This window comes from Uloborus diversus, chromosome 5 (assembly GCF_026930045.1).
Source record: "Uloborus diversus isolate 005 chromosome 5, Udiv.v.3.1, whole genome shotgun sequence".
In the NCBI taxonomy this organism is placed as follows: domain Eukaryota; kingdom Metazoa; phylum Arthropoda; class Arachnida; order Araneae; family Uloboridae; genus Uloborus; species Uloborus diversus.
The window spans coordinates 185,046,696-185,072,504 of NC_072735.1; the positions used below are offsets into that span (position 1 = coordinate 185,046,696).

Below are 25,809 nucleotides of genomic sequence, written 5' to 3' on the forward strand. Positions count from 1 at the left end.
TGATTGGTCCATTTTTTTCTTATTCGGGCACTATGAAAAGTCCTCTAATGCTGATGTACAATGCACCCAGTTTATGAATTTTAAAGCAGTCAAAACATATTTAGAGCAATATGTGACCTAAATAACATATGGATGCCACACTTACCACAATATGTGACCTAAACAACATATGGATGCCTCACTTACCAAATTGACTAACTCCTTAAAACAAAAAGTAGAGAATAGTTCTGAAGAAGACGGTGTTATTCATAGAAGTGAATGGGCCCTCGTGTTACATTTTCTGCCATCACATGGTCAGAAATATTCTGAAACAAACTTTAAAATATAAATTCACATGCATTCACAAGCATTGATTAAGTTGTATTGAAGCAAAAATGAGGATTTTTTTGAAAAGTGGAGTTAATCGATTTGGCAATTGAGGCATCCATATAATAAATCTTATTAGCAAGAGCTAAGTGTACAACAGTGCAATCACCCCTGTCCTTCTGGTAACCCCCATGATGTTATAATTGTTTATCACAATTTCATTTGCTTCAAATGAGGAGGGCAAACATTTAGTCTTTTTGTTTCAAATACGAAGACTTGTACAAGAATTTGATCCAAGTTTGAACAAATCCACTCTGCCTGAAAATAAGAGGCCAGAGAAAGTATGTAATAATGTTTTTTTCTGAATGATTTTATACATTGATTATATACATTATGAATTTCTGATGAAGGCAAATATTTACAAATATAACAAAAAGAATTCCTTCAAGTACACAATCACCAAAATGCATGATAGCTTCTATTTTAACTTATTTGATACAAACCACCAGCTTAAATCTAAAACCTTCGAAATTGCTTCTTGAATTTTTCAAAATGAAAATCGTCAGTAGCTTTTTCCTCATCTTCTGCCTTGCCTTTATTAGATTTTTGACCTATAAGAAAATTGTTGAAGTTAGGAGACATTCCCTGCCAGAGTCAATGATAAAAGTTGCTTTTAGGAGCGAACCACTTTGAATTAAAATACAACACAGAAAATAAAAACTCCATGAATGCCAGGTTGGGTTTGTCGTAACTATAATTATATAACTGCTACTTTGTTGGAGTTATATTGTTTTTAGAAGGAAAAAGAAGAAATGTATATAGCAGGCTTCTCAAACTGGGTACCACAGCACCCTGGGGTGCAGCAAGAATTCATTAGAGGTTCTGCGAAGTGTCCGGGTTTTGCGACAATTGCCTCCCAACTTGTACAATGTAGTTTCATTCTCCAGTAAAGTCAGCATTGTTGTTGAATTTGTAATACATTTGTTTCAATAAGGCTTCCAAACCACGGAGGGGGATTTTGATATGTCAAGTGAAACCTCTCTCAGCGGCCACCTTTCCGTTCCTCAAAATTTCGGCCCTTGTGAGGAAAGAAAAGGGTGGCCGCTTTAAAGGGGTTTCGTTACAGTTACAATATAATTCTATAATACACAATATAAGCAAGTCTAATACATAGAAGGAAGACTGAGACTGCTCTAAAAGGGAAATAGTATATTATTCAATTATTGTTTAAATTTTTCAAAGAAAGGATACTATTTGTGACTTAAGTTTTCAATCTTCTCCAACAATTGTTTTTAAAATCGAATCCAAATTTTTTTTTCGACTCAAAATGATAAATAAATTGCTCTAACCAATTTATCACATCTGAATTTACGACGACTTTATTTATCATCCCCAAAATCACTTCAGTTGAAAGTTTAGTTTGCTCATGATTACAAAGCGTATTAGTAAATTGATTTTCAAAGACCGAATTAGTGCCTGAAAGGCATAAAAATGTATTTGCTCAAAAGATATTACAGTCGACAGCCTCTACAACGTGATTCAACTTACGCGAAAGGGCTATAACGCAAATTTTTCACGAGCAACGAATTTTACAGCTAACGCGAATTCCTCTTCGAGAACATGAATTCTTTTGGAAGAAAGTATCGACTTCGTTATTGGCTACTAAATATTGATTTTGTGAATGTTATTGCATCTCTTTAAGCATCACTGACAGCGTAAGTTCTCACACCAAACTAGTCTTACGCATTGCGTTGTTGGTGCATCAAATAACCACTCAGCATCTTTCATTTTTTTATCTTCTACCTATTAAAGTTGTTGAAATATACTGACACCTAAGCGCGAAATTTCATCCAAAGTTTGAAGATGGGAAGAAAAAGAAAGTTACTGCCAAAAAAGAAAAAAAGGTCAAGACTCTCGATATGCTTGAACAATTACAAAACGTCGACGGTAGCACGACAATTAATATGAATGAATCTTCCATACTTACAATTAAAAGTCAAAACAAAAAGATATCCGTAAAAGTACAGAACTTTGTTTCAATATTGAAGCTTGCAGCATAATGTAAGCAAAGTAAATATGGATTATGAAAATAGAAGCTGGTCTTGTACTGTGGGTTAAAGAGATCAGGAAGAGGGGCTGTTGCCATAAATGGAAACGTTATAAAAGAAAAGGGGAAGTGATTTTTAAAAAATGTATTAGAAAAGAATAACGATCTGATCATGGAGAATAAATCATCACCACCTTTATTTTTCAACTCATGAATATTATTACTATATCTATTCTACATTACTATTATAGCACAGAATTTTATTATTACTACATAGTGTGCGTGCCATGTTGTTATGCCTTCCCCTCCCATTGATCATTCATTTTGGATCCTTAAAGATATTTTTTAATAAAACAACTTTTTTTTATTTAAAAAAAAAATAAAAGTTCAGTTCCTTATGTAAGAAACTGTAATGTATAGTTGAGGGATGCTTTAAAGCAGTTTAAGGGATGTTTAACAGTGTCTAGAAGTTGGTATGTTTCTAAAAAAATTGTATACGTACATTTTTCTACAACACAAAATTTTGACTTAAGCGAGGAGTCTTGGAACGCATCCCTCGCGTAAGTCGGGACTCAACAGTACACACAGCGAACTGATTAGTTAATTTAAAGCAATCCCAAACAAATATTAGATTTTTATTAAAAACACTTCTTTTTGCTAGCTCATTAACCAGAAAATGATTCTCTCAGTTGGCAGTGTAATTATCAAAGCTCTTCATTGCTGTTTCCTGCTGAAAAGAATTCGAAATAGTACTCTATTAACTCTCTCGCCAATTTTCCGCGTTCACATTGCTTAGAATTTCAATACGTAGTTCGAAATTCATAAAATGATCTCCGACAGTGTTTTTTGCAACCCAGATTACACATACACACTGACCAACTAATAAAATAAACATGAGTGACACTTTTACTCCAAAATTATCGGAATTCATCAAAGGCCAATAAGAACTCTCCTCTTTGAACTGAAAAGCTGCAGATTCATACTTGCAACCTTCAAAGGAAAAAAAAAAAAACAGGACATTCCACTAGAGGTATATAGATGGTTCACCAGCAACATATCTTCACGACATAATTATTAATTGTGCTCTTAAATAACATAAATACTAAATTTAAAGTGAAATGGGGATTTTTTGCAGGTGTAAGCTAATTGGTAGCAGCAAGGAAAACATACTGCAAAGGAAAACCTAATAGTTAGTAGTGAACTTGCTTAAAAAGTTCTACACATTCCCAAGTCTATTCCAGGAAAGTAGCTACCAAAATTTAATTCCTAAAATCTGAAAAAAAAAAATCAATATATAATGAAAATAATATATATAATAAGTAGGTATAGGGTAGCACATGTTAAAATAACTTCAAACTTTGAAAATAATTGAAATATTTTCAAGATGCAAAAAGATTGAAATCTGTTGCAATTTTCGGCAGAGCACGTGCTTTGTTGAACGTCCAATGTTAAAAACAGTAGAGTTGGCAAGTATGAAGATTAGAAACGGAAAGTGAATAGATTTTCCTGAAAAATGGAATGGGCGCATCCATTCGGTGGGCGTTCAGAAGGGTTGGATGGCCGTTGCAGGGTTGGATTTGGAATTGTGGAGGCCCCTAATCAAGGTTCGAAAAAATCATCATATTTTCGAAAATATCCGATACTTTGATATATATCCGAATATTTTGATATATATGCATGTATTCAATATTTTCGAACCGTGAACGCTAGGATATTTTGTACAAATTTTATTGTGGGGGGCCCCTTTGTTGGAGGCTCCGGGGTAGTAGCCCTGAATGCCCTCCCTTAAATCTGGCCCTGGGCCGTTGCTAGGGGTGTTTTTAACATTAAGTCTATGGGCTAAAAATGTAGCCATTAAGAGGGGTGGCTGCTCGGATAGGTTTCACTGTATATAATAAAGATTGACTAGTGTGCTATGAAAAATTCCATTTCTTTAAAGGGTGCTACGAGAAGGAAAAGTTTGAGAACACCTGATATATAGAACAATTTTTGGACAGAAAATTCAGGGAAAAAAGTTCCCCTCATATACAATTTAATAAATAACTACTTTTAAGTGTAAAAAAATTGATAATTTATAAAATTCACAATGACATTCTATTTATACCGAAGCTTTCAGTCTTTTGCACTCCCAAGCGAACGGAATTTGTCACTTAAAATATTGAGAGTTCTCAAAATACTGAGGAAAAAAGACATCCATAAATTCTAGTCTATCTAAAAAACTGAATGTCTAATACACTAATGCAAAACAGACTACTTACTTACATGTACTTTAGGGGTGGATGCAGACTACTATTTTAGGGGCGGGGGGGGGGGGGGGGTCATGCTGAAGAAGTTTTAGAGGGTTTGTAGCAGTTTTGTATTGAAAAAAATTAGCTAAATTTTAAAAAGGAAGAAAATCATACTTAAGAGAGAAACCCGGAGACAGCCTAAAAACTGGAAGCTCTTACAAAAAAAAATGTTTTTGAATATTATAAGTATATAAATATTTGTGAAACTATTTTTACCACAACCATTATCCTTCTATAGATAGAGCAATAATTTCTAATTAAATTTTCCTTTTTAGAAAAGGAATGATAAGCCTTATGAGAATGGAAGAGCATGACTTCTTGGTTTGTTTTTACGTCTATAAGAAGGGTAAAAAGGACAAATGATGAAAATTCTATAAAAGCCTGAACAATCTCATCCTGCACGAAAAAGAGAGAAAGAAAAGGAGACATAAGGAAGAAAAAACTTTTAAATTATTTTTACATTTCCAAATATACTTCAGATTTCAAAAATTAACCTAGGCAAAAAGCCTCTATGAATCTATGTCTTACATGGTATGTTCAAAAGTAAAAATGGTCACCCAGAAAAAAAAAGGAGAAATTAGAAGATTATATTAAATAGAAAAGTATATAATGATTATATTCTGCTTTTCTATTACTCTTTAAAAAAACTAAGAAAAATATTTATTCTCTTAGAATTTGGGAAAATCTGAAAAAAATTGAAAAATTAACTACCATATCGGCTTTTTGGTGTGTGTGGTGGTGGGGGGGGGGGGGGCTGCTTTATTAGGGTTTTTTAAGGGTTTAATTTCCGATCAGGAAAAATTCAAATTTCTAGCACAAAATAATGTGTTTAGAAATTTTAAATATTTACATTAAATACTTTTTTTTATTTTTTATTGAATGTAATTTTATGTTCAGCATCCTACATAAAAGAAGCTCAGCGGCAGCGCTTCCAGGTTGGGCATGCTCGACTCAGCTATTCATCCCTTCAGTGGGTCGATAAAATGAGTACCAAGCGTGCTTGGGAACCAAACACTGGGGGTTCCACGTTAGGCTGACCACCTAACCGGAACATCTGCATAGCACCCCGGAGCCCTTGGACAGGAAGACTGAGATGGACACAGTAAGCCTTGGCCCCAATGGGCTGTTGTGGTACTGGGTTTGGTTTTTTTCCCACATAAAACACTAACTTTGAGAATACAAGCTTCAAGTTAATTCCCCAGTACATTAAAAGCACTACATTCAACCTTTCTCACTAATACAGTAAATACAGAACCAAATAATATCAATTAGTAGGAATGTTTAAGATAAATATTCAATATTTTTTTAACAGTTGAATGATGATTCGAATAATTTGGAAAATTTCTGGTGTTTCGAACCTCAAAAGCTGCAGGCAGTTAAGAAACAGAAAGGCTAATTCTTTAATAGTAAAAATTTGATGTATATACCCTTCTGTTAAGCAAAATGATATGGATAGCATTTTTTTTTTTTAATTAGCTTTTTTTACGTTTCTGAAAAAACTTAAGTTTTTTTTAATTAAGGGGTCTAAGGACCTTTAATCTTCAGAATTTTCGATTTTCTGGAAAAAATATATGTTATGCATATTTTTATTCTGAACAATTTGATACCTTATTTATTACCATACGCCAAAAACTTTTCGAGTTATCGTAAAAATGCGTAAACTTTCCCCGTAGAGATTTATGTTAACAGCAGCTGTTTAAGCCTCTTTTTCTCGGGTGCCCATTTCTTCGGTTTTCTCGTTTTGCGCGCATGATATTTCAGAAAGTTTCTTATATATTTCCGTAAAACTTTTCATGCATGTTTTTCTGATACATCTTAACGATCTGAACCTAAATTTCAACTAAAAAATTAAAGTTAATATTTAAAAATTATTATTTTTTTACCCAAAATTTTGGAAATTTTCGATATTAACTTACCAAATTTCAAAACAATAAATAAATAATTTAAAAAAAATAAATAAATTTAGGTTCAGGTCATAAATATAAACCAGATAAACATACATTAAAAGTTTTACGGACATATATAAGAAACTTTCTGAGATATCATGCGCGCAAAACGAGAAAACCGAAGAAACTGGCACCTGAGAAAAAGAGGCTTAAACAGCTACTGTTAACATAAATATCTATGGGGAAAGTTTAGGCATTTTTACAATAACTCGAAAAGTTTTTGGCGTATAGTAATAAATAAGGTATCAAATTGTTCAGAATTAAACTGTGCATAGCATATATTTTTTCCAGAAAATCGAAAATTTTGAAGTTTAAAGGTCCTTAGACCCTAAAAAAATTATTTTTTTTCCAGAAAAAACATTTTTTTTCTATGGCTTCTAAATTAAAGAAATGTTACGTCTCTACTATTAAGTGAATCATATCTATGTTTTTAAACAAAAATGAAATCATATTTTTAATCAAACTTTATATTACACCCACTCTTTAAGGCGTCCACAATTTGTAAATAACTGCTGGTGACCATCTTAAAAACATTTCATCGTATTAATTAATGAATGAAATTTGTTATTTACAAACCTGGGTTAGGAATTACAATCCTGGCAGGGCTCTGCTTTTCAGGGGTAGCCACTTCTGTCTTTATTTTCTTTACTTTAGGTTGGTCTGCTTCTTCAATGTTAACTACAAAGTCAGAAACAGTAAATTTCAGCATTGGTTTAAAATTTAACCAGCACAGGCATTTGTTAAAATACTGCATGGATCATTAAAATTAATCCTATCCTTTACTTTTTCTTCCCGAAGCAAAAAGTCTTTCGAAGCAAAATATGAATTGAAAATAATTTAAGAGTTAAAAATGTTCATACATATGCAATAAATTACAAATAAACGGTGAACAAAAGTTAGAACAAGCTTAAATTTAAATGATTAATTTTGAGCCAGCTTCAGACAGGAAAATCCAACATCATGCCCGAATTTATAATGAAAATTGGAAAGTTGAATCAAGTTTTTTTTAATTTGCACTAGACATTTTTAAAATGGTGAATAAATATAAAACTAATTCAAGTCTCTTCTAAAGTAACAAATATTTATATTAAAAAATGATAAAATGAGGGATAGACATTTTTGTTTTTAAGAAATAAATTACGACTACACAAAAAAGTGGGTCAGAACATGGCCTCACTAGATTGTGCTGACACTTTCGGGCCTTGACAATTTAGGACTGTTCTGTGTTAAACCGATGCAACTATGATTTGCTCTGTGCATCCAAGAATCAATGACGAATTTCAAAGTTTGTTTATTTTCGATTGGACGTTGCCCATTTTGAGCGCAAGAGGCGCTAAAAGAAACCCATGCATCCACTAATCAATGGAAAACAGGGATTCCCTGTAGCGCCCTCTTTGTTGCCATGAGTTTCAGTGATTGTGATGGCCTATAAGCGTAAGTGAAATTTAGTGGGGGCCATAGTCAGAGCTAAGTGAAAGCTTCAATTTAAAAGATTACTTTTAAGCTGGCAACAGATTGAGAAATTCAACATTTTCTAGCCCAAATTTACATTAAAAATAAATTTGAGTCTAAAAATGGAGTTTTCTTTTTTATCTTACAAACAAATAAAATTGGATTGATTTAAATGAGCAACTTACATCTGTTGTGCTGCACGAAATTCACTGCCATGTTTGTAGGCACAAAGGACATACTTTTCTCTTTTTTCTTCATTCTTTCCCTCAGAACTCTTAATTTGGCTTCCTCTGTAGCTTCAATGTTACGAATTCGCTCCCTGAAAAACAAATAACTTTCAATTGTTCTATATACTAAGTAAAAACTTTTTACAAATGTATATTTTGCTAAAAAATACATTTAAAAAAATGATTTTAGAACAGTGGTCTCCAAACTTTGTCAATGCATAGAAAGCCTTAGTAAACCTACATCTCACACATTGAAAAAAAGTCTTTTTTTTTTTTTTTTTTTTTTTTTTTAAGGATAGTTAAAAATCATGTTATAGGTATTTCATGTAATTAAGTTAAAAAAAAAAACAAATTAGTAATGAGAAGAAATGTTGCATTTAATTTTCTATCATTTATATTAATACTACTATCATGAAGTATCATTCCCTTCTAAAAAATTTTTCATTTTCAGATGAGTTTTATATTATAACTACATTTGCAGGTTTAATTTGATAATAGTGTTCAATAAATTTTATAATTGTGTCAATTTTTTAAAAAAAAAATTATTAGTTGTAAATACAGGTAAAAATTTTAATTAATTTTAGATTCATACATTGGTGCATAAATTATAATGAGCAAAAACTAAGAAAATGAAAAATATCAGAATAACAGTTTTGATTTTTGGAAGATTTTATGCATTAGAGAAAGTCGATGAAATTTCCTTTAAAAAAGACATTGAAAATAATATTGGCGATGTTTGACCTCAATGATCTTGCACTAAAGAGACAACAATTCATTACAAAATGATAAAGCAAAATAAACACAGTAGTTTATGAAAAAGATTTTGATTTCTACTTATTCTCCTTAAACACAAAGAAGAAAGAAATGAAATCTCACTCTATTCCTAAATCAACTTCAGGGATACCGGAAAGCATTTGGTTAGACAACATCTCTTCTGATTTCTTGGTTGAAGGACGTCTTAAATGTTCAGGAACTTCAAACAAAACATCATCTGCTTTTAGAGGCCTTTGATGGAGGTCAAAAGAAAAAAAAATCATTAAGTGTTTTAAAAATTTATGCATTAAAACACAATTTCCTACCATCTTTAACAGTTTATTATTAATGCAGAACACATTTTTAAGAAATGTAAAATTTTCAACTTTCAAGTAAAAAAGTACATAAATTTTGTCAGCGAAATTATATGAAGTGTAATTGAAAATTGATCAGGTATTTAAAAGTGAAATAGACATTTTCAAATTAAAATAGTGAACATTATTCAAAAAAAAAAAAAAAAAACTCATGTATCAAGGTACTTTTAAAAGTAATTTTAGCAAATAGGTTAAATAATAATTTAATTATCATAATAGTTATTGTTTTGTATCTAAATCATGTAGAGGGCGCAGTGCATGCACGGTGCCCTCTACATGATTTGGATACAAAATAGGTATTACCATATTTGTCACTGCCGTAACTGACAGCATAACTATCCATTACTCCCCAGCTCAGCATATTTGTAAGAAAACCTTTCAAGTTATGCTTCTATAGCTTTTTTTTTTTTTTTTTTTTTTTTTTTTTGAGCATATTGATTTTCCAGAAGAGGACTTTTAAAGAAATAATAACTTAGTCCTGATATTTTTTATCATTAAGTTACAAGTTAATTAGGTACTAAATAAATACAACTCAAAATAACTTTAACTTTATTCCTTTCTGAAAGTAGCACCTTTATTTTATTTTTCAACTTGGATAAACATGCAGAACTTTAGGAAAGACTACCCCCTCCCGTTCCCCTCAACCGGTTCTTTTCTCGCATCTGGGGTGAAAGTTGCCAAAATTCTGAAGGAGGTTTTTTTTTAATAAAAAGGGATGTGTCTCATATTTAATTTTAAAGAAAATAAAAGATTAAATATAGAACTTTACAAAAAAGAAAAAATTGTCAACAAAATATTTTTAAACAGAAAAGATAAATGAACACACTGAAAAATTACTGTCCATTTTCAAAAGCTAAGATTAGCACTCAGGATAGATTCTATTTGAAAAAGGGGTGACAGGTTGAAGATGGACCCTTTCTGCTCGCACTTGTCATCTCTGTCTTTTTCGATGCTACTTTGGAAGAACTGCTGAACGTTATTTCGCATTTTTTTAATTCCGAGTTTGAATCCCTATTTTGATAAAATCAGCAGACCTGTCGAATGCACAAATTGGCGGGAGGTTTCGGCAAAAGAAAACAGACAGTATGATGCTTGAGAAATTAAATTATACCAACCACTAATGCGCTAATGAATTCCAGACAAATTTTCGATTCAAATCTAGCCACCCTGGTGACTACTTTTTAAATAATTGTTGTGATTATATTCAAATGTTTTCAAACAAGTCAACTGAGTATTCCAGAAAGTTTTTTGAGGTTGAAGAAACAGAGTTATTATATTATTCTAGCCATAGTGATATTTTATGTTGAAATGTTTTTCAGAGGAGATTTAAAATCATCGCCATCACAATTACATGCATTATTTCATAAATTAAAACAACGTTTTTTCCGATATTGCCGTGGTTTTTCCCACTGTCCCAATAAGAACACTTGGTCAACAAAATTATCAAACCTGATAAAATAAAATTTATCTCATTTTATTCAAGAAAAAAATATTTTTAATCATTAGGAAATGTTAAGAGTTTTAGTATTCTCTTTCATATGACTGAATAATACAATTAAAATAAAAAGCTAATTTGTATGGAATTTTCAGATTTCACTTATTCAGATTATTTTTTACTATTTTTACTTTGTTCCGCTTCAAAGTTTTTTTTGTCTTCTTTTTTTAAGTGGAAATCCCTCAAAAGATTTTCAGCCATTTTCTACAGACATCTCAAGCATAAACAGCTATGGCTTTCTAAACTATAACTTACTTTCAAAAATTTGTAAAACAGAGCACTGGGATTGTTTCCTTCAGTCAAAAGTGCTACTTTTAGTCACTGAAATTGATAGAATGAGTAAAAAAATAACAAGGACCAAGAAAATACTTTCATTTTCCCAACAGTTATTTTTTAATTAATTTTTTTTAAATGTCCGATTTTTCAAACAACTCGTGGTCTTCATAACGTCACAAATGATGCTCTTTGCCGCATCTTTCTACTGTGTTACCACGTTATGATAATCAAGAAGCGAATTAAATATTGCGCTCGACGCTTGCTATCAACCCTTTCGTTGTCAATAGACGTGAGTAAAGATGCGAATTAAATATTTTTCTCCATGAATGGCAACAATGAATGGCATTTCATCATTTGTGATGTCACACGACAGAAACGTAAACAATGAAAGTGCACCAATTTAAGAAATTTTTTAAAAATATTAAACTTAACAAATTATTCAAAAAATGGTCAGATCTTATACTTTTAAGCATGCTCTTTCAGAAAAAAATACTTTTAAATTTTTGGAAACGACCCCATTGCAGCATTCAATAAGAAATAATCAATTGTCCAATGAGCTGTAAATGAAACACGTAACATATAAAAAAAATTATCATACCCTTCACTATCAACACTATCTTCACTTTCATGAGCATTACTACTGTCAGCTTGCCTCCTAATTGGGAACAAATATTAATTACAAATATCTATACCATAAAAATTGGCTTTGTTTTAATTAGCATTTTGCATCAGAAATATACTGAGAAAAAAAAAAAAAAAAAAAAAAAAAAAAAAAAAAAAAAAACAAGTATCTTATACATGAAATACACCGCCAGCTCAGTCATCAGCACCCATCAGTCCAGCATAGGAAGTGACTGAGCTGGAGGTGGAAAATATCAAGTTCATTTCTATTATTAAACATGAAACTTACAGAGCTTCTTTCTTAGCTTCAGGAATGCTTGACAATCCTTTTCTTTTTCCAAGTTCTTCTTCAATATATTTCATCCTTTCAGAAAGAACATAAATTTAAGTGACTGTCAAATTTTAAAATAGAGTGAATTCTTTTATTTGGTTGAAAACATTTGACTGCATTTAATAATTTTGAAGTAGAAATAAATAATAACACATTGCTATGCTAAATAGTTTAAATAAAGTAAAAATTTTGTTTCAATGGGTTCAAAAAAAAAAAAAAAAAAAAAATACAAATTGTTATGAACACATAAAAGGCACTCTGACATTTCGAAATAAATTTATAAAGCAGTTGAATTTGACAATTTTCCTGAAAATGGTGTCAAAATTAAACAGCTATTTTACATAATAAGTATTTAAAAATTCTCAGTCATATTAAGGCCTATATTTCATCAATAACTGCAACAACTATTTAATTTATAGTATTTTAGTATCAGGATTAGTATAATCAAGCATTATCACTGTAATTATTTGTTTTTTTTCCCTAGAAAACAAGGTGGTACATAAGCATATAAATTGCAAAACATTAATTAAATTTTTAAAAAGAGCTTACTAACAATTGATATATTAAATGATGGAATTGTCACCAATAAAATCTTGCAATTTCTGAACCAATAAAGAAGAAAAAACTAAATTCTAAACTAAATTTAAATTTCCCTTAAAAAATAGGAGCTTGAAACAAAAATAAACTAAATACTATTTTAAACTAAAATATTCTTTTTATTATGAATTTATTTGTTTTTATTTATTAGTAACAACAATATTTATTTATTTTTTTATTTATTTATTTTTTTTTTTAATTTTAAAGAACATAGATATTTTTTTTTTCAAGCAAGTGCTGGGTTTAGATTCACACACCTTCTTGTTTTAGAAAACTAATTCAGTTGAAGCAATTTTTAATTTCTGATATAATAAATTTTCAGACATAATTTCAATAAATTCTGTCAATTCCTACTTATATTATAATACAAATAGTATTAATTTTATTTTAAATTATAAATTTTCTAAAAGCTTTAAAATCGAAAATATCTTTGCTTAATTCCTATGGAATTTATTAAAACCATAAACACGATTTTTGCTGTGTGTTGCCTTATTTCAAATTTAAAAGAGTACACATTAAAAACATTTTCAAAAATTGGTTTTTGAAATAAGTTTTAGGAAAATAAAACGGTAGCACGCAACCAACATAAACATCTTTTACATATTCTATTAACACAGTTCAAAGAGAAATACACAACTACTTCATTTCAGTTCAAACACAAGATAATAAAAAAATATATTTTTAAAATAGCAGTAAAATACAAAAAGACAATATAATGATATCTTAATAGTGAGAACTAAGCCCAATGTTAGAAATAAGAATTTAAATCTAGGAGTTATGACGACACCTAGAATAAGTTTTGAAGTGTCAAAATGAACAACCTCACTGCCATTTTTAATGAATTAAATATATATCCAAACATTAAAAAAATATATATTAAACACACTGTCGAAGCTTATTTGTAACTTATCCAAAGGAAAATTATTTTTTAATGACAAAACTGATTGCATTTGAAAATTACTTTTATAAATTTATACTTCTGGCATACCTCAGGTCTTTATCACAATGAATCAGGGGGGGGGGGGGAGTTTCAGTGTGATCCAAAAATTAGGCATCTAATTTGGCACCTAGGGTTGTAAATCTAGGGGTCAAATCAAAGCTTTTGGTCACAAAATGCGACTAATGACTGCTCATTTCTAACACTGACTTAGCCAGTAATGTGTAAAATATATATAACATAAAACAAACTTACATATCTGCGTCCTCATCCCTACGATTGGTTTCTGCTGAGAAAACACTGCCCAAATGCACTGCATCTAGTTCATCGCCACCAATCCTAGGAAGTAATTTCAATAACATGAATACTCTGAACAATAAATTATTTTACGTCTTTGTTACTTGCATAAAATTTCATAAAGGTATGATTTAAAATACCTGAAAAATCAGCTTTTTATAACTGCATTCTGCATATCTAAAACATATTGATTGATAAAGCTGACAGAATCATTTATAAATATGTTAAGGGGAGAGTCTCTGCCTCAAAGTAAACCTTTGGAATGATGCCCTTATCTGTATACATACCTAATGGGAAAAAAGCAGGAAATAGGTGCAGTCTTTCAGGGTATCCTGAACAACAGCACTTATTTTTTGCCATCCTGGAAAACTTTGTGCTACTTCAAATTTTTTTTACTATAATTTCAATCAAATTTTTTTACTATGCAAATTAAAAAAAAAAAAAAAACTAGAAGGTCCACTTGCAGCATTCAGCTGGAAAGGTTATTAAATCACTTTTATATTACATCAGGGTTGCCAACTGCTCGGTAAAAATGGCAAAACTCCGCGACTCCTCAAATAAGGTGTTTTGCTCTGCACTTCCTGGCTGAACGTTTTCAAGCTTATATTTTGCTATTATCATGCCAAACATGTAAATATGGGAAATTAAACATGCTTATACTCAAAGATTGAAACAGTGTTTGAAACTGTTTTATTAATTTAAAAATAATTATTTTTATACTAGTACTTAAGATGATTTTTAAAGCTCTAAAACAATTTTAGATAAGTGGTTTTAGTTATTTTTATTGATACAAAATACCGAACTGCTCCGCAAATTTTCAAATTGCTCCTCAAAATCACCACAGATGATTCTCATTTTGTTCCTCCAAGGTTGGCAACCCTGTTACATAATAAGTTTTCAAAAAATGTACACAGCAAATGATAAAATACAACAAATCTCAAGTTGCTAGTTGGAAGCTATTTTAGAATGCTGATTTGAAGTGGTTGAAATCTCACTAATATTTAAAAAGAAGAAACCTTACACTCATTTATCGGGCATTTTATTTTACTTATATAGTGCATTTATTAGTATCTGTAGTAACGGAAACAATAAATATTTTTCAGTAAATAGATCGTAGAACTTTGAGGCTATTAATTTCAATGTAGAATATGCTATATATTTGTGTGTTTCCTTCATCTTTATCAATATAATTTTGTAGAAAGGTGTACTTTTTATTTTAATAATTTAAAGCTGTTTCCTTCAGCTTTTTATTTTCAACACATATAATAAAAATTTCTCTCCTGAATACTGATGATTTTTATCCTTCACTCTACTTACATGTAATTATTTATACAATATAAATTTTCAGGCATAATTTAAATAAATTCTGTCAATTTCTACTTATATTATATTACAATTTATATAAAGTTTGTGATGCTACAGAAGTAAAATGGAGAGTTTTTTAATGTTTATAAATCATGTATTTTTGATTTAAAGTTTAGAAGTTAAAATATTGTGATTTCCTTTAAAATAATAATTACTTTATTTGGGTATAAAATCATCATATGACAGTTAAAAACTGAAAACACTTTCAAGATACAAATGGCTCATATAACAGAATACTATAATTTCTTTTCCAAGTAGATTTCAAAGCGAAATTCTGTCTAATTCTAATATGACTTAAACGTAAAAAATTTTTTTAAATAAAATATAATGTGCTTCAACTTACTTTCCTTTCCCTTTTAATGATTTCATGTCAATAAAACCCCCTGTTTTCAATTTAAATGGATCATCCTAAAATAAAGAAAAAGGGAGAAATATTGAATTAAAATAAAATGCATCACAATTACAAGCAATAATATGGCAAAAATGTAAATACTAGTCAATAATGTACAAGGAAAACTGACTTAGGTCACAAACACTACTATATGTGGGTCGTTCTCTAGAAAGGTGCAATTTTTTGTCCAAGACTAATAGCAACCTTAGAAGGACGTTTAACATTTCTTTTTTATTACCATTTGTTTGTCATCTTAAAAAAGAAAGAAGCATTTAACACAACAAAATAACATTTATTTATGTAAAGGCTTAATATTTTTAGTAAAATGTCATAGACATCCACTGTCCCTAATCTGATTTTCTGTCTTAAACGGTCTGCCAGAACAGTGGAGAAAAAACCAACTAAAATGCAGGGCTAGAAAAATCTTTAAAATTTTACATGCCCTACAAGACATGTTTGTCTAAAAGACACATGCCTGAATTTTTACATTCCCAGTTTTCCTTAATGTATATCAATAACAGCATTTGAATTTGTCATACAGAATTAATCAGAGGAATTGTTTTTATATAAATCATAAAAAAAATAGTTTGAATAAATAGTGCATAATAAGCCGTCGTTAAATTTAACAAAATTTAAATTATATAAGGGGAAAGATTGCTTCCACACAAACCGGAAACAGAAAACCATCTTAGCAGTAGGACTTGAAATAAATTTTGAGCTCCAACTAAGGATATGGTAATTTTTCAATAAAATAGGAAATAATAAAGTTTTAGGAAAAAATATTTGATCAAAAAATTACATGCCCGGCCGGGCATGTAAGGGTAAAAGACTCATGCCCCACAGATTTTTTTCATGCCCTGGGCATGTCGAGCAGTATAATTTTTGAGCCCTGCTAAAATGAACTTTTACGATGCTTCAAGTATCCTCATTTGAAATCAAGTTTCTTTTCTGCTTGATTGCATACGTTTATATATTTCTTGCATAGTTAAAACTTGTTCCCAAAACTTTGCATCATTACCATCTAGCAGTTTTTACAGGCTTACAGACCTTATGATCACTACATGCAACTGGTAAATCAAAAAACTTTCAGTTTTGGTAGTAGTCATCAAACATTTGCTTGAAATAAGAATTTCTTGGGTAGAAATTTCTAAGCCTGATTCGGTGTATTTAACATCAAAGTAAATGAAAGAAAATTACGGCTGTCATAACCGTCCATACTCATAATGAGGGCTTTTAACATTATTGTGCAATTTTGTTCTTTCATACTTAATATTGAACCTTTACTCAAACTGCGTAAAATTTTAATGAAGATCGCTACATTTTGCGTCTTGCCAGGTGAAATACCTAAAAATGTCATTATCATTCAGCGCAAAAGTTATAAGCATGTGGGTGGAATGACAGACAGATGACAAAATGATACTAATGCATTATTTCTAATATTTTAGATACTTGATTCTTTTTTTTAGTTAATTTTTAAACTACAGTAAACTCCCGATTATCTGCGAGCGGATTATCCGCCGAGAGGAATATCCACGATTCAATCGACATTCAGGAACATGTAATTTCGCAGCAAAACGCAAATACTAATGGCTGTACTTTTTTTCTTTTGTCAAAAAATACTAATTTGAACTCAGTTGTTTTTGTTTTACTTATTTATGTTTTTGTGCTTTCTTCACCTTACATATAGTGCAGCGCTGGTTAGTTGAGCTGTGACCTTGAATATGTTTACCTGTTTTAGGGGAGTTCAGTAAAAAAAAAGACACGTTATTGGCTCGGATTTTAGTTAGAATATTTTTGAAGAACTACTAAGAAAGTTTCTCAACTCAATTTAGCACCAACAGGGTGGCGACAGAAACTGCGAAAAAAAGTTCCCTGACTTTTCCCTGATTAAGTTCACCAAATTTCCCTGATTTACGTTACCAATGATAATGGTTTTCTTTCTTGGATCTACTTGAAATCCATTGTATGTTTGTATAAAATGCAGTAATTTAAACGTTTTAGTTGTGTAAAGTTGTTGAACTAAAGATATATTTTAAAAAGATGCTACTTTTTTAATAAAATGGTTAAAAAAACATATTAAGTCAATTTTTGGGGAGGGGGGGGGAACCTACAAAACAGTGCATTAAATTTTTCTACAATGGAAAGATTATAGAAAATTTAAAAAAAAAACTTAGCACAAGTATTTTAAGAAACTATTAAAGTTACTCTTAAAACATATGTGTATTTATGATAGAACTAAAAAGTAATTAAAATTATTTTGAATTAAGTTTTCAAACAGTATAATAATTGTTGCAAGAATAACAAGTAATAGTGAAAGAATAGAAGTAATGTAGTTATTCTTATATAACTAATTGACATATTTATACAAAACAGATGAAATCATTTGACATCCATTCATAGGGATCTTTTCTCTAATCAAGAACATAAGTTTTAATGAATGAATACAGCCTTTTAACAATGAAAAAAATAAAGATATTTACTTAAGTACACAAGTTAACTCAGTATTTCAGTATGTAACGAAAAAAAATCTTAGATTGCTTTTGTAACAAATAACTTTGAAATGCAAGAAAAAGAAAAAAAAAAGCAATTGGTTTATTTCAAAATATATAAAAGAAGAATACAACTTGGTTATAAAATTAAAGAATCACTTAGGTCGGAAGAAAAGAAAACCTTTATAATCTGGTGACAACAAATAGTATAAGGACAAAAACAAAGTTTTTTTTATTGAAAGTTCAATTTTAGCAATTAAATTAAAAACACGAAGAAGTAATAACTTTAAGCTTTTATAGTATTATTCAAAAACCAGAAATCTTGATTACAATGCGCTAATTACTTCGGGACAATGGAATAAAGGCAGGGAGCTAAGGCATTAATGAAGGCTTCCTCTTTGCGTATATGGTTGTTTATTTTATGTAGCATTGAAAGCGTAAAAGGAAATTTTAAGCTAGGTAAAATAAACAACCTAACAGACACAGAAGCAATCTTAGGAAGTTCATCCTGTGGTTAATAAGTAAGATTCAATACTTTGACGAGGATACTTTGAGGAAAAAAGATGCACTAATGAGCGGCAGTGTATAATCGCATCTCATTAATTTTACTTTTTTTTGGAACAAATAATTGGCAGAAAATGCATAGGGAATTAGAGTACTTAATTTTGTAAAGCAAAAAAAAAAAATTTTTTTCTTCATAAAATCAATTTTCCCTGATTTTTTTGTTATTTTTTCAAAATTCCCTGATATTTCCCTGACTTTTCCCTGATTAATAAAGTTCCCTGACTTTTCCCTGATCTCCCTGATTTCCCTGATCTGTCGCCACCCTGACCAATTGCCCTTCCCTATTTGGCGAAACAGAGGTAAACATTGTCAGAGTAGGAGCTCAACCTTGCAGAGCCTCACAATACTTGTTTTTTTTAATGATGCTAAGTTCTGTTGTGCAAAAATACAGAACATTTGTTCTATTTGTAGAAAGTATTACGGATCAAGACAGCTAATGTTTTGAGGAAGAAGTTTTTACCTAAGGTGTTACCACATTTTAGCCTTTTTGCAGTTTATCCGCGATTTTTCTTATCCGCGGCACCTGTGCCACCCAATTCTGCAAATAATTGGGAGTTATGAATGTTTTAAAAGGTAAGTTTAATTGAAAATCATTAGAAAAATTAGTTCATCATTATTTTAAAAAGTTTTCAATACTTTAGCACTTTTAGCACACACACACACAATCACATTAAAATTGCAAATAATGGGGAAATAACATTAAATTGGCATAAAAAGAAGTCATATGATGTACTTTTTTTTTTTAAATTTGAAATAGAAACATTCTAAACTGCTACTGAGCAAGAATAACCATTAATAATGCATTTATGCTGCATTATTATAATAATTAAATTATGTCTTCAAAGTTCATGTGGATACCTATATTATGGCAATAATAGAAAAAAAAAATTCTTAGCATGATTTACCACCAACTAAAAAAACCCTGAGATTTGCAAACTAAAAAATATCTAGATTTCAGGGGTAGAACCAGAAAAAGTCTCGCTTCTGATAATGTCATCAACAATATCTTATACATCTTGTATCCCCAAACACAATATTTCATGGAATAATAATAGTAGTAAGATGGAGGAATAAGGACTGATATTAAAAGAAATAATGCTTCACAAACAAAGCAAGACATTTTTCAAGATATTTAAATTAAATACAGAACAAAACACATACCACAGTCAATTCTTCTTGCACAGTTAGTTTTTTTCCAAGGGCTAAACCAACAGCACTAAAAAGAAAGAGCATTAGCTTTGGCCAAATAAATAAAACATGAAACACATTGAAAAATGATTAAGCCCTTGCGTATGCAGCCTGTCCTCAATCACCTTTAAACTGCCTACTGAGTTCAAGCAACAAAAGCAAGAATTTAAAAAATAATAATATGGTTGTAGAAAATTGATAGTATCTATACCAGCGGTCAACAACCTAAATTGTCTGAAGATCTACTTTCTAAGTTTAATGTGAGCACAAGATCGACTTGTGTGGGGGAGAGGAAGGGGGGGGGGCATGATGCATAGATTGCACTTAACATAGATGCACACTTAAGACTGAAATGGATGTTTTGCATACAGGGTTAAGTTGAGACTATGCCGAGTCCGAATTGTAGGTTAACTCTTATCAAATATACTTTGATACGTATTAAGTAGTTGTTTTAAATTGTGTAAAAATAATGTTTTTTAACCAATATCAAAACATTTTCAGAAACAAGTATAATATTTGCTTTAAAATTGATAAAAATGTGACTAAAGAATTCCAATGACTATAAAAAGTCTGGAAATTTTTCAAAGAACTTTCAATTTAGACACTAAACCGAATTTTTTCCATAAATTAATGTTCAATAATTCTAGTCAGAGAAAAAACATGACACAAAATATTGTCGAGATCGACTCATAATAGGCTCGAGATCGACAGGTTGCCTGCCGCTGATCTATACTATTAAAACCTGTGTGCATCTGTGCTTGTGTCTCCTTCGGACTGTCAATATCTATTAAACCATTATTGTCACTGTTGGATACAGAGCATTCAGGGGAAACCATTTCGTCCTGTCTCATCCCTCTAAACCTTAAGGGGTCGGAGATAAAGGGTCGGACATCTAGTCCTGAGGACGTCAAAAGGTAAAAGCATCAATTGCCACTTTCTGTAGGAGGCATTGAGCCATCAAAGTGGTGAACGGTGGTTGGCGAAATAATGTTCAGCAGGGTTATTGCACTGAAAATATTTGGTTTATAAGTTCACATTAATTTTTAAATATGTATTTTTAGTAATTCCTTCTATGTACCATACCTTACACCATTTGCTCTTTTCCTCAGTTTTCTCAGTTCTTTAGCATCTTCCAATAAGGCGCTGGAATTTAAAAATAAAGATGATGTTAGTAAATTTTACTAAAAGTCTTTTCCATATGAATGACAGAATTTGACAACTTCATAAAGTTTATTTTTTAAATAATACTATCATTTTATTTTGCATAAAGCAACTTCTACCCCTCCCCCCCTCCCACTGTGCTATTCTTACGTAAGATTCAATTTTGTTTTCCAAAGTAATAAAATAATGAATCCATGAATCTTGTATCACTGGAATCGTTATTAAATTAAACCTTATTGTATCAGGAATACTAAGAAGTTGGAATCAACACTAAATGTTTTTTTTTTTTTGCCTTTTTTTTTTTTTTTTGTATATGATGCGATATTAGTTGAAAATAAAACATGCCATCCATAGTGTGAATTTTTTATTTTATTTTACACTATTCCTTCTGTGTAAAACAAATAAAAAACAGCTCATCCTAATAAGTTTTTCAACTTCCAAATGCAAATGAAATATGATCCTTGCCAAACCACTTGACTGCGTGATTTCTAATGTAAAACATCGACTTGAAATCTCGACGTAAGAATGGATTCAGCCCCCCCTCCCAAGTAACAGTATGTAGAGATTTTTCCACCCCTCCCCCTTCTGGACCCTTACGTAATAAATGAATGGCCCCTAATATGCATAACGATTTTTATGCATGTATTTTTACAGTAAAAGTCGTAAAGAAAATGGTAGGAACATGTGTGGGCTTGAAACTATAGCCTAATTTACAGTAGAGATGAGTTTGGGCTCATTTTCGGAAGCCCGAGCCCGCAAATTTGAAAACCGAGCCCACGGGCATTGCTTCGTGTCAAAATCCGAGCTCGCCCGAGCCTGAGTCAAAAGCTCTCAAAACCGAGCCCACTAGAGTCCGACATGGTTTCTCAGCTGTTGTTTTATTTTAAGTCAACCAAAAATGGGTTCTTATATATCAACAGCAATTGGTTCAAAACACTTTTTACATATCTGTCTATTAATAAAGATCATTTTATTAAAACTTTTCTCAAAATGCTCTATTTCAGATGAATTAGTATATTATGTCTTGTAATAGTAATTTCAAACAAACATGTTATAAATAACAGTTAATTACTTTTTTGTCTTATTTTTTAAAAATTTTCATGTGAGGCAACATTAATTCAAATATCCTTTTTTTTTTTGTTTTTGAAAAAAAAAAAAAAAAGTATTTGTTTATTGCCCAAAAAAGAAATTCTAAAATTAAAATTGAAATTTTTTTTCCCATGGTTTAAGTTTTATGCATTTTTACACTACAGCAAAGTAAAATTAAAAAAAGAATCAATTTTTCAACAGGAAAAGTATTTGTATGGACATGGAAGATTAAAAACCTTACCATGAGCTGAGCCCTCCCGAGCCTGAAATCCATTTCAAATTCTAGAGCCCGCACCCGCTTCGGGCCCGGACTGAGCTTGTCTTATCTCTAATTTACAGACAGGCACATTGCTACGAATTGAGCTAAATTATTTTTTTAAAAGTATGTCTGGAATTTGCCTTAGTTTAATCTCATTTGTCTTTTTCATTTTGCAGCAAATTCACATTAAATATCAGAATAAGCGAATTGCTGCTTGTACAGGGTGATTCATAATTAATGGGGCAAAACGAATAGTGCAGTGTGTAATGGATTTATTCGGTCGAAACAAATTTATTCTGAAAGTACAATTATACAAGTTTTATTTGACAACAAGGAAAATCATTGAATGACGAACTCACCGCTAGAGGCCCTTTTAAACAAAAGGGTGCTCCTCCACATTTGAATAACAAGGCATGCGAGTTCTTGAACAAACGTCTACCCCCTCGCTAGATTGGCCACGCTCAGCAACGGGATTTTACATGATTGCCGAGGGCCGAGGTCACTAGATCTAATGCGCTTTTTTCTCTGGCGTTTCTTAAAGACAAGGTGTTTGCGCCTCCACTTCCTCAGGACTTAGAGATACTGAAGCAGTGGTTCAACACTGCATAACTGCAGTGATGAACTCTATCACAGGGGATATGCTATCACAAGTGTGGCAGGAGCTTGATTACCATGTAGATATTTGTCGTGTAACCGGAGGGGGCACATATTGAACATCTGTAGAAACTTGAATAATTGTAGTTTTGGGGAAATTTTGTATTTTCTAAATATATTGATTATATTGTTCAAAAACATGTTTCCTTTTTGTCCCATTCATTATGAATCACCCTCTATTTACTGGCACTTTGCCCCTCTTTGGATTTTTATTTACCTTTCCAACAAAGTCAAGTTTGGCTGTTGTTTTAGACTCAGTTGTGTCTGCTTGATTTGTCAATAAGTTTGGCCAGCTTCTCTAAAAATGTGTTTTGTAGCTCGAAATGACAGGTTAACTTTAGTGCAACTTTATTAATGAGTGAATTAAAAGTAAGGCCTCTTAATAAAAATGAGCAAGTTTGTATTTTTTCGCCAATGCCCAGGTTATTCATCAGCAACAATATACCTTTTCTATGAGTGCATTAAAGGGGAGCAACATATGAAAATGCTTTAATAACAGCTCAATTCACAGCATTCCCTTCTGCTACTTCAGAGAATGGGACACCTCAGTATGTCTGGAACAACAGGATCTATAATCACTTGAGACATTATCCTAAATAAACAGCCATTTGGCTTACTTTACTACAGGGGTGCCCATCTCCCTCCCCCCCCCCCAAAAAAAAAAGTTTTCTCAATGCTCTTTCCCTTTTTTATTTTTTATTGTTATTTTCTTTAATTTTAGTTTTTAGTTTTTTTTTTTTTTTTTTTGATTTTTTTAAAAATATTTTTTGTGAATTATTTTTTTAATGTTTTTTTTTCTTCTTTCTTTTATTTATATAATTTTAAAAGAAAAGTTGTGTGCGATGCCAAAAACATATTCACATTGCACACACAAACTAAATGAATGAATGAATTAAAATATAAACAGAATAAAAAATAAATAAAATAAACAATTTAAATAAAAAATAAATCAATACATAAATTTAATTTTTTCCATTAATAAATTTAAATAAATAAATAAATAACTTTTAAAACCCCCCCCCCCCCCACCGAAAATTTTGATGGCGCAACCTTTGCCATAATCCCCCCTGTGGACACCCCTGCTTTACTAGATAATTTGCTCTCAAAACATCACAGTGCATATAAATGTAATTGTTTTTATTATACATGCATTGAGAACATTGTTTGTACCCTGGAAATTTTTTAAATGACAAGCTTGGTGAAGGGACACTTATTATTAATCAATAGCAGTAACTACAATGAAAAGTGGCAAATGAAAGAAAAAATTATTTCAGGTGCAGAGATTTATGGGAACTTCCCTTCTACTTTCTAACGCATATTGAGGGGGGTGCAAAACAAACCCGAACATATAACACTGGTGAAATATATACTTCAAAAAAAATAAATAAATAAACCAAGCAGTTAAGACGGCATCAAGAGTATAACTGACCTAGACCCTGATATCAGTAAAACGATCTACGGAAGGACGTCATTTATTGCTAAAACATTTCCCAGCACGTTTGCAATTTCAAATGAAATTCTACATTCACTTTGAAAACAAGATCTAAGATTTCAATATCGAATTGTGGACTGACGCTACATTAACGACTGGCTGACAGACAATAATGCGTTGGCTTAACTAAACATTAACATGAAATAATAACGACAAAGTATAGAGTCTAGGTAACCTCATATCTTCTTCCTTTTCATCTTCACTTTCAGATGATGCTTTCTTAGAACGCAAGCACTTTTTTCTGTTTTTTGCACGAATTTTTTCAATTTTGTCTTTTAAACTCTGATCACTGGGCGCATCCATGTTTGTTTCTTTTTGACGTTGCCATTAACGAAACATCAAATGACTCGCTGAATTGTAAGTTACGGTCATGAGCACTGAGGTATTAACCGCATAAGCTTGGACACTTATGTGAGTTTTTTGATGCAATGTTCCCATTCCCTAAAACAGTATTAGTACTAGGGACGTAAAGTGATTTGCAGTAAGTTTTTTCAAGAGAAAAAGAGTTAAAGAACTATTTCTCAACATTAAATTTGTTTTAATTTCTTATGTTAGACAGTGAGGTTGCGTTCGCCGAAACTCACCAGTCGACCGGTAGGTAACTGGTTACTTACCGAATCGTTCTATGATCAACCGGTTACCACGGCGGTTACCACTCTTAACAATTGATTGGTTGATTGGAGCACGTGATCATTAACTGTCACGTGATTAACTAACCGGTCGCTCTCGGTCGAGCTCGTCGAACGCAACCTGAATGATTCGGTTCCTGCTCAATGCTCATTTATGTTTGAGTAAAGTAGAGAAAGTTTTACATTATTGACACAATGCAGCTACCGGCAATGTATAATGGCTTCAGGGCCGCCGAAAAAGATATGGTGATGTGAGCAATCGGGGGGGGGGGGGGGGTTAAACCCCTATACCTAGACTTGCTAGATTTCTGAAATATTCAACCGGCACACGAAAACACTCCCCCCCCCCCCCCCCCCGCCAGCGTCTTAGATCATTAACATAAACTCTCAATGGATTAAGACCAGCGTAGCAAGTATTCAAAAGAGTACACACCAATAAAAATAAATGCTGCAGATAAAACTCCTTATTCGTATTCTTATTCAATAAGGGGAGGGTCAACTGACCTCCCTGTAACAATAATTTGTTGTGATTATTATTACTTCAATTTTTTCGATCTGAAAAAGGAAGTACATGGAATGAA

At 31.3% G+C, this 25,809-nt stretch overlaps 1 protein-coding gene across 1 annotated transcript; it reads right to left on the reverse strand.

The window, feature by feature from the left end:
* Window positions 1-665: 665 nt before the first annotated feature.
* LOC129222116 (splicing factor C9orf78-like) lies at window positions 666-24,907 on the reverse strand. The gene is made up of 11 exons (XM_054856563.1): window positions 24,775-24,907; window positions 21,028-21,087; window positions 19,918-19,972; window positions 15,656-15,720; window positions 13,906-13,989; window positions 12,075-12,149; window positions 11,763-11,819; window positions 9,143-9,271; window positions 8,225-8,358; window positions 7,164-7,265; window positions 666-917 (listed from the first exon to the last, which is right to left on the reverse strand). Exons 1-11 carry the CDS (start codon window positions 24,900-24,902, stop codon window positions 823-825), a joined length of 984 nt encoding a protein of 327 aa, XP_054712538.1. The 5' UTR covers window positions 24,903-24,907; the 3' UTR covers window positions 666-822.
* Window positions 24,908-25,809: the final 902 nt, after the last annotated feature.